Source organism: Xiphophorus maculatus, chromosome 15, assembly GCF_002775205.1.
Source record: "Xiphophorus maculatus strain JP 163 A chromosome 15, X_maculatus-5.0-male, whole genome shotgun sequence".
Lineage (NCBI taxonomy): Eukaryota > Metazoa > Chordata > Actinopteri > Cyprinodontiformes > Poeciliidae > Xiphophorus > Xiphophorus maculatus.
The window spans coordinates 15,748,924-15,762,255 of record NC_036457.1 but is presented as its reverse complement, the minus strand read 5'-3'; the positions used below and the strand labels follow the sequence as shown (position 1 = coordinate 15,762,255).

Genomic DNA, 13,332 nt, shown 5'->3' with positions numbered 1-13,332 from the left:
CTTCTTTATACAAATTTACCTTGCAAACAAAAGCATGTGGATTAGAAATGACCACATTTTACAGTATTAAAAGAAAATTTATGCAACACATTCCAGCTAGCTCACAGCTGACAGAGAATTCATAAGGTTGTTTTTCTGCACAGTAAAAGGCGTTAAAAGTTGGAACCTGACAAAAGTCCCCCACTGTGCTTTTACAGCACAGTGGGAAATAAAAAAACTATTGTTAAAAACACAAGTAAAAAACAGTCCCTCTGTATTTAGAGAAGTCCCCCCCCCCACCCAATACAACACAGACCACCCCACTGAGGTTGTAAAAGATGCGTTTTTCAGCACCCAAGTGCTGCAGAATGCCTCAGATGGAAGAAGCTGTGCTGATGTTTGGACCTACGTTTAAAGTGTTTATACCTTAGTGACCATTATCGGGCCTGATGTGTCTGTGTTTAATTTTGCCTCTTTTGCTGTGTGGGTGGCAAATGAACTATTGCTGTCATTAACATTATCTTGTCTGTCTTTGTTTTCCTTTCTTTAGTGACACATTGGATCCAGGACCCTGTGCTTAGTGCTGTCTCTTTTCTGAAGGAAGCCATAAATAAGCCATCGCTGCCTAAAACAATGTAAACCTCTTTACATCCTATAAGCTAAGTGTTTCTATGATGGAGCTTCTTTCCTAGATGGAGCCACAAATGGAGCGATTGTTGCCATTAATTTGTGCTTGTGGAGCTTTACTTTTTCCTGCTTCTGTGGGTTCTGTCTTCTCAAACCCCAGTAAGTCATATCAGATGGCTGCTCAAACTGAACCCGCTTTTCTTCAAGGTTTTTCCTGCTAGGAGAATTGTTCCTCTCCACTGTCACCACATGCTTGCTCAGGAGGAAGTGCTGCTGACAAGTTGACATCCTCTTTCATAAAACACTCAAAGTCAAATGTCTCTGCATTTCCTGAAAGGACTGCATTGGTAGGGGGCTCAAATCAAACAGCCACTGTTAAAGCTCTGAGCTGCCAAGCAAGGCTCTCTGTCAGTAACAACTGATTCATGAACGGATTAGCCAGCTCTAAAGCACGAAGGTACGATGCAGAATGTGCTACTAGTTTATCTAGGAATTAAGGAATAAATACACAATGGATTTTGTTCAATTTTGGCTCCAAATGATCACAAAAAGAACCTTGGATACTTGCACCCCTTCTGTTGTGTGAGTGTCCATTTTTCTCGTAACATCTTCCAACCACTGAGGCACGCGATCAGCCTCTACCTGATCAACTCTAAATTAACTTGATGCGGTTCTAGTTTACACCTGTTTTGGTTTCATAGTGCCGGCTTGATTTTTAACAACTTTTTTGTGGGCTACATAGATGACTTGTTTAGCCAGAGTCAGAGATATTTTAAGGTTTTATGACACAGTAGTTTTATAAAAGAGCCAGGCCACTTGTTGTATTCAGCTGCTCTTCCTTAAAAGTGTTTTTTTTTTACTTGCATTACAAAACCAGATGACTGTGAGCTGTATTATATTTACACTTACAGTTGAACATGAATGGATTTCAATCTGATTAAACGCCCAATGCAAAAACATAAAATATTACCAAGTATTTTTATCTAGTTTCCTGGACAAATATCTTATTACACTTGTGTTAAGACAAAACTAGCTTAAAAGTAGCTTTCTAGCAAATATAAGAGCTTGTTTTAAGCCAATAAAATTCAAACATTATTAAAAAAGGACTAGTTTCATCTGCAGATTCTTTTTTTTCTCATAACATGTGGAAAAACGTCTTGTTTTCTACATTTTCTTTTTACTTATTTGGAGAAAGTTATTTTTTGCAGCACAGGATTTCATTGGAATACAGTGGATTGATTTGAAAATGATCACAATGCTATATGTATTAAGAGACGAGTTGGACTTGTTTGTCTTTCACCTCATTAAGGTGCCTTGAGCTGAGATCTGATGTAATGTGGCTCTCTATGAATAAACATATTTGAAATAAATGAGAAGTTTATATTTAGATATAATTCTACACTTATTTCTGCGCTTCTCTGACATCTGACAGCTCATCAGCCAAAAATAAAATCGTCCAGAGATCTATCAGGACATGTTAAATCCACCTCCTGTTACTTAGTGATGCCAAAAATCCCCCGTTTGTGACAGCTCTTCGTTTGTTTGTGTCTAATAGGTAGCCCACCTGACATATAAGTAGAATAAGAGTCTGTTTTCTTAATGACGTTTATGGAGCTCAGTGCATTTTCACTTTGACATCAAAAACTACTTTCCAGAGAGGTTTCTGTATGCATTATGTCATCTCACTACACCCCTAAGTGACTGTCTACTCAGCTGACAATGTCACAGCAAAAGTAACGATTCATCGATGTGGAGAAAATTTCCCCAATTTATGTTTTCTTTTTACTGATCCTTAATTTCCTTCGACACGTATCGATAAATTGTGTCATTTCAGGATCGCCTCCCCTCCTGTCTCGGCTCACTTTAGTTTGCTTCCCTCTCCACTTTCAATAAGTAATGATTTATTGATTTGGAAATACATAGGACACAATATATTGCAGCTTGTTAATTCATCTCTCCACCTCCTGCGGCACGTTTTTGACATTTAGTTTGACTTTTTGCGCTGAACTGCTCAGCAAAACTAAAGTTGTAGAGCGCTTTGACGCTTTTAGATCGTGCAAGGTTAACATCACAATGATCAATCAGGAACGCTTGTACCTTGATTTTGTAGTTATGTAATCCAGGGAGATATAAGGGAGCCGATATTATATTAATAAAGCCAAATGCTAGCAGCCTGTATGAAAGTGATCCTTGTTTTTCCTTAAAGCAGCACATGAAAAAAAAATCTGTGCCTGCTTATCTTGCTAGTCTCTTAGTCAATCGGAATAATGCATATCGGGCCTGTTTAATGTTTAACAGTTTCAACGCTCCAACAGCTTTATTCAGATCTGTCAAATCAGCAAGTGCATATTCAAAAGTCATGTATATTTCAAGTTGCTGCGATTTCTTGATGATATTCAACAGGATGCCGTACGAGTGCCATTTTCAGCTCCAGATGTGGGATATTTATTGCAGCGATTGCCAACAGTCAGCACGCTCTGACTTATTTGCTCCCATGTGACACCTGACATCTTCTCTTTGATATAAGCCGCTCAGTTCTTAAGTCCTCGGCTGTGAGAGCACTTTCACAATACTGAGAGGCAGTTTATCTGTGGGTGGGTTGAGGGGGTGAGGAGGGTGTTGGGAATGATTTGTGAGGGATTTGATTTTCATCCGTCTCACTATATGGCTGCATAAATAAAAGCCTACAAACAGGCTGAGCACAGAGGCGACCTGATGATGGAGCTGTAGCATAATGTCTGCGGTGACTGGAGAAAATGGCGTGAAACTTCCATTTGTGAGCTTGTCTGCTGAGTTGCGATTTAAATAAGCTCATCTGCGTGCATGAGATTCTCTCTAGAAAGTTAAAATGCTGAACAAAACACGTCTTTTGCCTTAAGGTTCCAGCTTTAATGACATTTTCTTTGTAGGGTTTCTAGAAATTAATACATCTCTCGATTCATCTTTTACACAATGGGAAATAAACGCCTAGTCACACATACTTTTCTCTCAAGCTTAAAGTGCCTTGTACCCCTAAACCTTTTCTCATTTTGACAATATATTTTATTAGGATTTTATTGCAAATGCGTAATCGTAAAGTGGAAGCAAAACATGTTTTTGTTTTAGTTTTAAAGCAATAAAATGACACACATCTGTATCCTCTCCCTCAGAGTCAATATTGTGTAGAACCACCTGTCTTTGTGACTATAAGTTTTTAGGGTAAGTTTACATCTACAGCAAGAAATTTTTGCCAATTCTTCATTGAAAAACGGCACGTATTTGGATTGGATGTAGCGCCTCTGTAAATAGCAATTTTCAAGTCTTCTCAATTCGATTCAAGTTTAAAAGACCATTTTGTTGTTTGTCTGGCTGCTTGATTAGGTTCGCTCTCCTGCTGGTGGCGTGAACCTCTTACACTCTAGTTTTTTAGAGCCTCCAAAAGGTTTTCCTTAATGGCGGTCCCTGAGTTTCATTAATCTTCCCATCAGCTCTGACCAGCTTCCTTGAACAACATCCCCACAGCATGATGCAGCCATGACTAATGATTGCAAACACACCTTTGAGGTCTTCACAGAGCAGCTGTATTTACACAGAGCATAAATTACACACAGGTGGACTCTGTTTACTAATTAGGAAGCTGCTGAAGGCTATTAATAAAAATGCAAACCACATTTTCAAATATAAAACTGCTTGAAAACTACAGTACATACATCACACTCTGCCGATCTATCATGTAGAATCCCAAATAAAATAGATAAATTCTTTTTGTTTTGTAGCGGAATAATTATGGACGTATCGCTACTTTTGCAGTCCGGTGTTGTAGCTCAAAAGCTGATTACTTTGTGTGATTCTTTGTAAAATTGTGTGCAGCTTGCATGGCAAACGTTTTATGAATTGTTGTTAACATGAAGTGCCAGGCTCAAGACTGGTAATCCATAAACTGTCACAGTAATAAACAGCTACTTCTCAAGAAACAATGATTGTTTCGGTAATGAGCGATAGGCAGGATCTTCTGCTGCTGATGTCTTTCAGGTGGAGGCAGCAGGGAAAAATATTTTTTTTTTCTGATAATGACAAAACAGCCGCAAATGACCTTAGACCTGCTGTTTTCCAGTAAACTGGCACTTCAGTCAGTGAATTTAATTAACAGGTTCATGCTTGTTGTGCTCTTCCATTCTGTTCGACGATTCACCAGTAACTAAAAAAGTAATGAACACATGTATCTGAAAGGAGATTTTTTACAAGAAGTGCTGAAAAAACTGTGAATGGAATAAAATACAAGGAACAAATGGATATGTTACAGAAGTCACATTGAGGTGTTCTTTTTACCTTACATTTGGTGAGGTAATTGTATACAATTTTCTCCAATAAGATTATACATCTTACCTAATTTTTCCCCTACCTTTGTTGTTAGGTTACCTTTCTGTAAAACACTATACTGTAAGAGTCTGGTTTTGCAGAAAGATCAGTGGTCTTTCTGTTTTTGTTGATTTTTGCAGAGAAATTAAAGGAAAAAATCATAACACACATACTTATTTTTTAAACAATTATTTTCTAGCTCCCCAGCTACAAGAATTTCTGCCAGAACTCCTACATTAATGTAATTCATAATATTTGGAATGTTAAATTGTACCGTTGTACTATTTTCCTAATTAGTACAAAATTAAAAAACATTTTTCTATTTATTTTACCCTGCAGACACACTGAAGAGATAATAGTCTACATTCCCCTTTCCCTGGGGTGCCGTGCAGAAGCCTTGACTAAACCCATGACTTCCAGATATTGATCATTTTAGTCCTAAAAATACTTCCTCAATTCTTCACTTGTTCACATCTACAAAGTACAAAACATTCGTGGTGTCTTAATACTTTTGCACAGCACATTTGCACATACAAAAAAAAAGAATAAATACATGGCTATAAAATAAAAATATTCAACCAATAAGCTACTTCAGTGTAATTTTAATTTGAGTACTTGCAAAAAATGCTGTCTGGTGGTAAATCATATAAACAGTGATATTTAAATCATGATCTTATAGCCAAATTGCACAAACTTTGCTCTATGTTGATCGTTTTTGCAACTACTAAATAGGCATGAATGACTTATAGCATCACTTTTCAGCATTGATTGATGTTTGATGTAATAATCTGCAGCAACAACCCATTTTGCTTAATGGCTTAGTCATACTTCCAACATTGAATATTCCGACAGGCGACCATGCTTTCCTACCTCGCACCACAATGGTGGTGGACTTCTTGGCCGGATTTCCCACGTTGTTGCTGGCCACACAGCTGTAAACCCCGGCTTCGTCCGAGGTGATGGCGGGCAGCGTGAGCGTGCCCCCCTTCCCTACGCTTCTCTGCGGCAGGCTGTCGTTACTGCTGACCCAGGTGAGGATGGGGGACGGCTCCCCTCCTGTGGAGATGCAGACCAGCGACACGGTCTGACCAGGATTAACCACGATTGGATCCTCCACCAGAAGTTTGATAGATGGAGAAGCTGCAGAAAGAGTACAGTCTCACGTCTACAGGTAGCAATGCATTTATGGAAAGATTTTATTTTATTTAAGTTTTTTTTTAAAGGCCATAAATCAGAGATGCACCAAGAAATCAACATTTCACGTTAACTAGATGACATTCGGGTTCAAACATAAGTAATATTTTTCTGATCAGTATTTTATAGTGCCAAAAGTTTTCAATGATTCATTCAGACTGTGGGAAAATGAGAGAAAGCAAGACTTTTACAATATAACAGAAGGTGTATATATATATATATACATAAAATAATAAGTAGTATGCAAACAAGTCACTCATCCATGTGTTAAGTTGACTTTATTTGCACATAAGAAAACATGAAAACACAATGGTTAAAGAAAAGATACATAAAAATGTAAAGGGAATTAACTAAAACTATTACAACATATCTAATCTAGAAGACTTTAAAAGCAATCAACTAACAATAAACTATGTGACAGACAAACAAAGAAATATTTAACTAAAAGAATGACCTTGTTCTCTACCTGTCTTATTGGTGAGTCCGAAGATAACGCTGCGGTCAGGAATCCCACACACATTTCGGACAGAGGCGATACAGCTGTAGTTGGCGTAATCTTGAGGACGCAGGTTCTTCAACTTCAGGATCTTTGTTTCCCCCTGCAGCTCAGACCAAACCAACACTGGTATGCAAATATGTGCAAAAGCATCATCCTAATTAAAAGCAGGAATGCTGCAAAAAATAGATCTGGGGAGGCTATGAAAAAGGCCTAACAGCTCCAGAGTAAGGTCAGCGACATGAATATTTATAAAGCTTTAACAAAGACAAAGGGGGAGAGGAAAAGAGAGCAGAATTCAAGCACATTACTGTTGCACTGAAATAAGAATTATGTGGATACTTTATTTTAAATGAAGAAAGAAATTTGTCAGCTCGCCTGCTATCAGCGAGAGGATTACTCCACAGAAAAGGCTCCTGCAGTATTTTCACAGCAGAGCTACAGAAATATGCACGGGCTCAGTGGGGGATCTCTCCACAGAAATGACTATCTTATTGAGAATATGTGTTTGATTCCAACTGGGCCTGTCAGCCACAAGCCTCGCCCTAAAGGTTAGGATGAGGATGTAAAACCTTTGATCTGGCTGACTCCAGCGTGTGGGTGAAAGGACGAAGAGAGGATTAAAACATGACTCAGACACATGCTGCAGCGGCCCAGAAAATATGGCAATCACTGGTGTCTTTTAGACCCTTTCATATCCAAAGAAACCGAAGGGTGACTTAATTGTGCCACATTAGCTACGGACCTCACATTCCTCACCCTTTCTCTGACTGTCACTTTCCTCTGCTTTGAAGCAGATGTCAGGGGATGAGGGAGGTAGTAATGTAGAAATGGTTAAGGTAGAAATGAAAGGCAGAGAGAGTAAGTTGCAGGGAAGGAAACTTTCTTCATAAAAATAAGGGCCAAATAGATAAATAAATAGAAACACAAAGTAATTTTTCCAAAAGCGGACTTGTGAAATGGGATGATCAAATTGATGGGAAGTCTGAGCACTATGGAAACAAAATGGCTCCATCACCATGGAGAGAAATGATGGGGGCACTTCAATGTTGAGTTCAGTGAAAAATGTTCCAGTCTATTTTTCATTTAAGTGTGTAAGTTGAATTTGAGCTAGATTTAAATCCAGTCAAAAAGTTTTTTCAAGCAACAGAAACAAGAAAGACAGTTACAACAGTGTTGAAGGGGTGGATTGGGATGGTGGTACCAAAATTTAAGAAAGGGGAACAGAGAGTGTGTTCCAATTATTAAGGGAACATACTTCTCAGCCTCCTTGGGAACGCTCATCTGGGGTCTCGAGAGAGGAGGCTGGTTGTCGGACATTGGACCCAGGAGGAGCGATGTGGCTTTTGTCCTGGCTGTTGGCAGTGGACATGATCTTTACCCTCACAAACTCGCTGAGGGAGTCGTGGGAGTAGGCTTCTGGCCATAAGTTTTGAAATTTTGATTTTCAGACAATGCTTTATTAGGTCTGTGCTGAAAAAAATTAGCTTAAAATCTTAAGTCCCACATCAGCGTATGTTGAGATGAGATGATGTTCTACTTTGGTTTCTTAGAAAATTTTGCTAGGACTTCACAGAGTGGGCAGAAAAGCAGGAAAGCACCTGTAGGATCAATTATCTTAAACATCATGGAAATGACACAGTATAATTGTTTTTGTCACCACATAGTATATGCAAAAGTAAACACTAAGTGATAAGTGAGTTATAATGAAGCTATTCACTGCAAATTAAATATAGGAGCTTTGGTAAAAACTGCTAAAGAAAATGGTATCTTTGACGTTGGATCTTTACGAGCTACCGGTCTTGAACATTTTAACAGTATGTACAAATATACTTAAGAAATCCAGAATATTTGATTCAAAAATGAGTGAAAAAGAAAAAAAATAACTTACAGCAGCACAAAGTAGAGGGTTTCTTCAGTAAACTTACAGCTCTGGGCCAAAGTTTTATTATAGAAACTAGTTCTCTGTAGTGAATTTAAAATACAATACCTGCATGTTTCTAACATCTTTGGGAGTCTAACACATGTGGAACGTTGAGGATAATGCAAAGCAAATGAAAGAATAGTTGAAGGTGTAAGAGTTGGAAAAATAAACTTCACAGGAAATCTACTTTCCTGGGTCCTGCACCTGTCTGTGGGACATGATGCTGAAAACATTTATATGAGCAAATTACTTGGAGTTTAATCAGGTCATATTTGGAGCTGGTCTCACAAACTCCTAATCTCTGTGTTTTAGGTTGTGCTCCAATTTCCAGACCCAATTAGGGTACTAATAGTGGGGTAATAGGAAGGATGGCGCGCAGATGGGATGAGTGTTATTTGAAGCCCAATAGTGCAGCTTCTTCATTCTGCTTCACTTACTCTATTAGTTAACACCCATCTTTCTTCATATGAGCCAAACATAATTTTCACTTCCTTTTCCTCCCTTTCTTTATTTCCTAAGCCTCTTTTCCGCTCCATTTTTTTGTTGTTGTGCAGATTCACATTCTCACTGATGCAGACTTCCAAGTACGTATCAAATCACATTTAACTCAATCTATTGAAAAACTACAATACCTTCACAAGTGATGGAACAATCTCAATCAGCTCTTTGTCGACTGCAGAAAATCCTTTTTGGAACAAAGCTTTTCTGTTTCAGACTGCATAGAAAATCCACTTGCTCAACCACTTGCCTGATTGTGATGGAAACCCAACTCACAAATATGCATGTAAACCATGAAATCTAGCATTGCTTTTCAGAAGGTTCACTAAGGCAAGTTCTGCTGTCCTGTCTGTGAGGTTAGTCGTGCATGAGGTAGAAAGTTGAAAGGGAAAAAACTACAATTACTCCATTTTCCTAATCTATGAGATACTCTGCTGATTTGATAGTTATGAACAAAGACTTGCCCATAAGTGTAGTGACAATGCAGATTATTGGTCTATGCTTATGATATGATGTTCGTAAACTATTTATTCTTAGTCTATATTTTAGCATTTCCTTTAGTTGCCTGTTCAATGGGATTGGAATTTCATAGCAAGTAATAATCATAGATGCCTCTGAAATCGCTTTATGAGCTGAACTTAATCTAATGTTTGTGTTTACTGGCACAATCTATAAATGTGCTGTAAACACAATATTTTATTCCATATTTGTCTTTTGTGAGAGAAGAAATCAATAACCGCAATGCTCTATGAGCACATAAAGTATCTGCCACAAATACTCTTCCTTGAAAATAGAGATGAATTTCACAAGACCGACAAAAGCTGAAAAAAACAAAACACTATTTTTTTACCATTAGGTATTTCAGCTGTAATAAAAAATATCTTAATACTAACATGTGCCTTGGTAAGCATCCAAAATTCGCTTTGAAGCAGCAGTTATGTTTAGAAATTGTTATCCATATTGACAAAGTATAATTTCTTTCTGCCTGTCAAAATTATTTTTAGTATACTGCTATTCTACTTTTTGAGTATAAATGCTAAGAAGTATACCAGATTTGTCATGCTATCCATTTAATTTTAGACAGCTTAAGATATAAGTCCAAATAAATTAATTCTATATACACTCAATATATGCCTTTTTTATTCTGCAAAATAAAACAGGTCTTAATGAACTGAAATTATCCGAAAATGTTTCAGCAGTGAGGTTATCTCAACTGCTAGACATCCTTTGGTGGAACATAAGGAATCTTAAGTTCCCAAAAGAAACAAGATATTCCTGTACAACATCACTCTTTTTTTCATGTTTTGAGTTTTTTAAAAGAAATATTTTTTGAGCTTGAAAATCCTTTTATCAAAAACAATGTGACTGCGACTGCCAAAAATCCTGAAATTCAAGAGTTGGAAATGCTGTTAAAATGTCAAATGCTACCAGCATGGCATCCTAACTAGAATGTACAAAACAGAAGTCTAAAAACAGAAGGCTGTTATGCACTTGGGGACAAAACACCATCTGAAACTGCGGAAAAGCCTCTGGCAGTTTGTGGTTTCTTCCCACACTACGCGTTACATACTGTACAAAGAGGAGCTTTGGGCAGAAAACATTACTAAGGACAAAGCTACAAAAACAACTTGTGTTACCAAAGCTTTCTAAGGAACACTTAGGTACACTTAGATTAGGTACTAATCATGGTCACTGTGATGGGGGGTTCTTTGTTAGGGTTGGAATAATAGAACAGACTGAAAATATTAAAAAGCAGGGGAATAAAAGCAGTGGTTAGGTTGACTATCTAGTTCCAACTATAGGTAAGGAATGATTACAAAACTACTCATAACTTTAACTAAAAACAAATAAAAAAAGAAAAGAAAAAGTCAAGGTTAGAAAAATCTAAAATCTTAACAGTGATCCTTCTGAAACTAGCTTTAATTTAAGACAAACCACCACACCACCTTCCCCCTATCTTACCTGTGTGAAAAACGGCTCATAAATCTCCACACCCTTGTCGGATCCCTGTGTCAAAACTTCCCTCCCACGATGCCAGCTGTAGCGGACGGGCGGATTGGAGTTGGCCACACAGCGCAGGAATACAGTCCTCTCATAGTAGAACTGCTCCTTTGCTTCTCCTATACTCTGGTGAACCGTAATCACCGGGTTATCAAGGTCTGTTGGAGGAGCAGACAGACATCAGAGAAAGCATTTAATAAAGACTTATCTTTGAACTGGGGGAGTTTATTTGGTACATTAACACAGAACATGTAGACATGTAAAGATGGGGACCAGTTTGCTTAAGAATTGTAAAGGCCTTAAAGCAAATAATTATTTGGGCATAATAAATGTAATCAGCAAAGTCTTGAGTTCTTTTAATGTCTCTCCTCAGTTCACATGTTTTCTGTAGGATTTTGGTCTGTAAACTGATATGTCCATGGAAGGACGTTTATTTTGTATCCGGTAGAATATTTCTGTGTGGATACATGATTTATATATCATAACCGATGGAAGCAGTTTAATTCAAAAGCATTGGTATTTCAAAGAGTCAATGATGCCATGCATTCAACAGGCCTACAGAATCACAGATTCTAAGTAAGCACCTTGTGCTTACTTAGAAGTGAGCACAAGGTGCTTTTCCAAGTATTTAAGCTTTGCTTCATGTCGGATCCTGCTGGATTGTTTGGTGGTGAAAATGTTTTTGGCCAGGTCTGGCAGCAGTAATAGACTATTCAGCTCCAAATTGTTTCTAGCATCAGTAAATACAACTGCGACACCTCACAAGCCGACCTCTTGGATTGCCGTTTAAGGCCAAGAAAAAGGATCAGAACTTCCATCACATTAAGAGAGACAGCTATCAGCATGCACTTTGGGGTCGATATGAAAAAGAAGGTGAGAGGCCCCACTACTTAAACTACTTAAGTCAATAGGATGCAGCCCAAGGGCACATTGACTGCTCAGTCAAATCGAGCTGCTGCATGCTCCAAGTTGCTCTCCATTCTTAGCTTTAAACAAAGCAGAGAATGACAAACACTGCAGAGAAAATGATGTTTGATGTCCATCACTTCAAAGAACTCTGTTTGGCTGGCCTCGGCTCTGATTTAGAAACTCTGTGATTTGACACATCCATCCAATTCCCGACAGATTTGAGAGGAAGTTGTACCCGAACGCGAGACAGTTGGTTATTTGAGAAAGCGCTTGTGGTTGATTAAATGGATTCAAAGTTAATCATCTTACCCAGCTATCGCATTAAGCCTTGGCAAATGGTGTTCATCATAGCCGTGCTGTCTTTTAGCATGCTAATACTTCGTCTTTTAGATTACGTCCATTTGCATGCTCAAAGAACGCGGGGAGCGTGCTGCTTCCCTTTCATCTCCGTCCGAGATGCAATCAGTTTTTAAACACGAGCAAAAAGGCAATAAAGGAAGAGGATGAAAGAAGCTAATGCAAGTTATCCCTCATGCTAAAATTCTAACTGATAAAGCCTGACCTTTTGCATATGAAGGGAAAAAGGAATGAGTGCATTAATGAGTGTGTTAGTGTTTCAGCTGCAGAGCAACAAGGTGGATGATTGGACTTGTGGGTGAATATGCATATGGGAGAGCTTACAGTAAATGAATACACACATCTTTAATCATTATCTGTCTACAAAAGGGGTGAGGGGGAAACTATGCACATACCTCAGGTATTATTAATAGTCAAATTCATTGCTTTTAATTCAGAGGCTTTGCCCCATGCCTGGATTTGCTGGGATCAGGTCGTAATCAAGGTGCCCGTGGGCCGTGATGCTCAGCATCCAGCCTTGGCGCTACAGCCAGAAGAATGCTGATTCCTCAGTTTCATTAAAGGCATGTTCTGCCCTACAGCCCCTTAATCAAAATCTAGCTGTGTTCAATACTTCATCCAGGATCCATTACAGTGTCTCAGGTAAGAGCAATTACCTTTAGGGGGGAGGGGAGGAAAACCCGAGGAGTGACAACACGGAGGAGAAGACAGAGCAATCGCAGGACAATTTCAGACGAGGAGATCGCTCTAAGTAAATACACTGATTCATTATAGCGAGGCGGGGAAGAGTGTGAATCCTACATCTTATCAGCGACTCCACCCGCCTCTTGCCCCATCTGTTTCCAGCATCAAACAGTCAATTTACCAACTGTGGCAGAAACGGAGTGATTCATTGACAGCCCTATCTACCTTAGGATACGCGTGTCTTTGAACGCTGGACAGATACGCGGTTGCGGTGACAAGAGTGAAAGCGTGTTCCCTGTTAGTGTGCGTCTAGGGTAAGAAACAG

The 13,332-nt window shown here is 38.7% G+C and overlaps 1 protein-coding gene across 4 annotated transcripts in view; it reads right to left on the bottom strand.

Moving 5' to 3' along the window:
- The window catches only part of mdga2 (MAM domain containing glycosylphosphatidylinositol anchor 2), a 193,033-nt gene that overhangs the window by 84,519 nt on the left and 95,182 nt on the right, over nucleotides 1–13,332 (bottom strand). For 2 of the 4 annotated variants that reach the window (XM_023347746.1, XM_023347748.1), the window contains exons 4-6: nucleotides 11,019–11,215; nucleotides 6,605–6,740; nucleotides 5,815–6,084 (exon numbers count right to left, since the gene is read on the bottom strand). In XM_023347746.1, coding sequence (XP_023203514.1) covers nucleotides 5,815–6,084; nucleotides 6,605–6,740; nucleotides 11,019–11,215 — 603 coding nt within the window. The remainder of the gene's footprint in view (nucleotides 1–5,814; nucleotides 6,085–6,604; nucleotides 6,741–11,018; nucleotides 11,216–13,332) is intronic. The other 2 variants (XM_023347747.1, XM_014471227.2) reach the window with 1 other exon arrangement.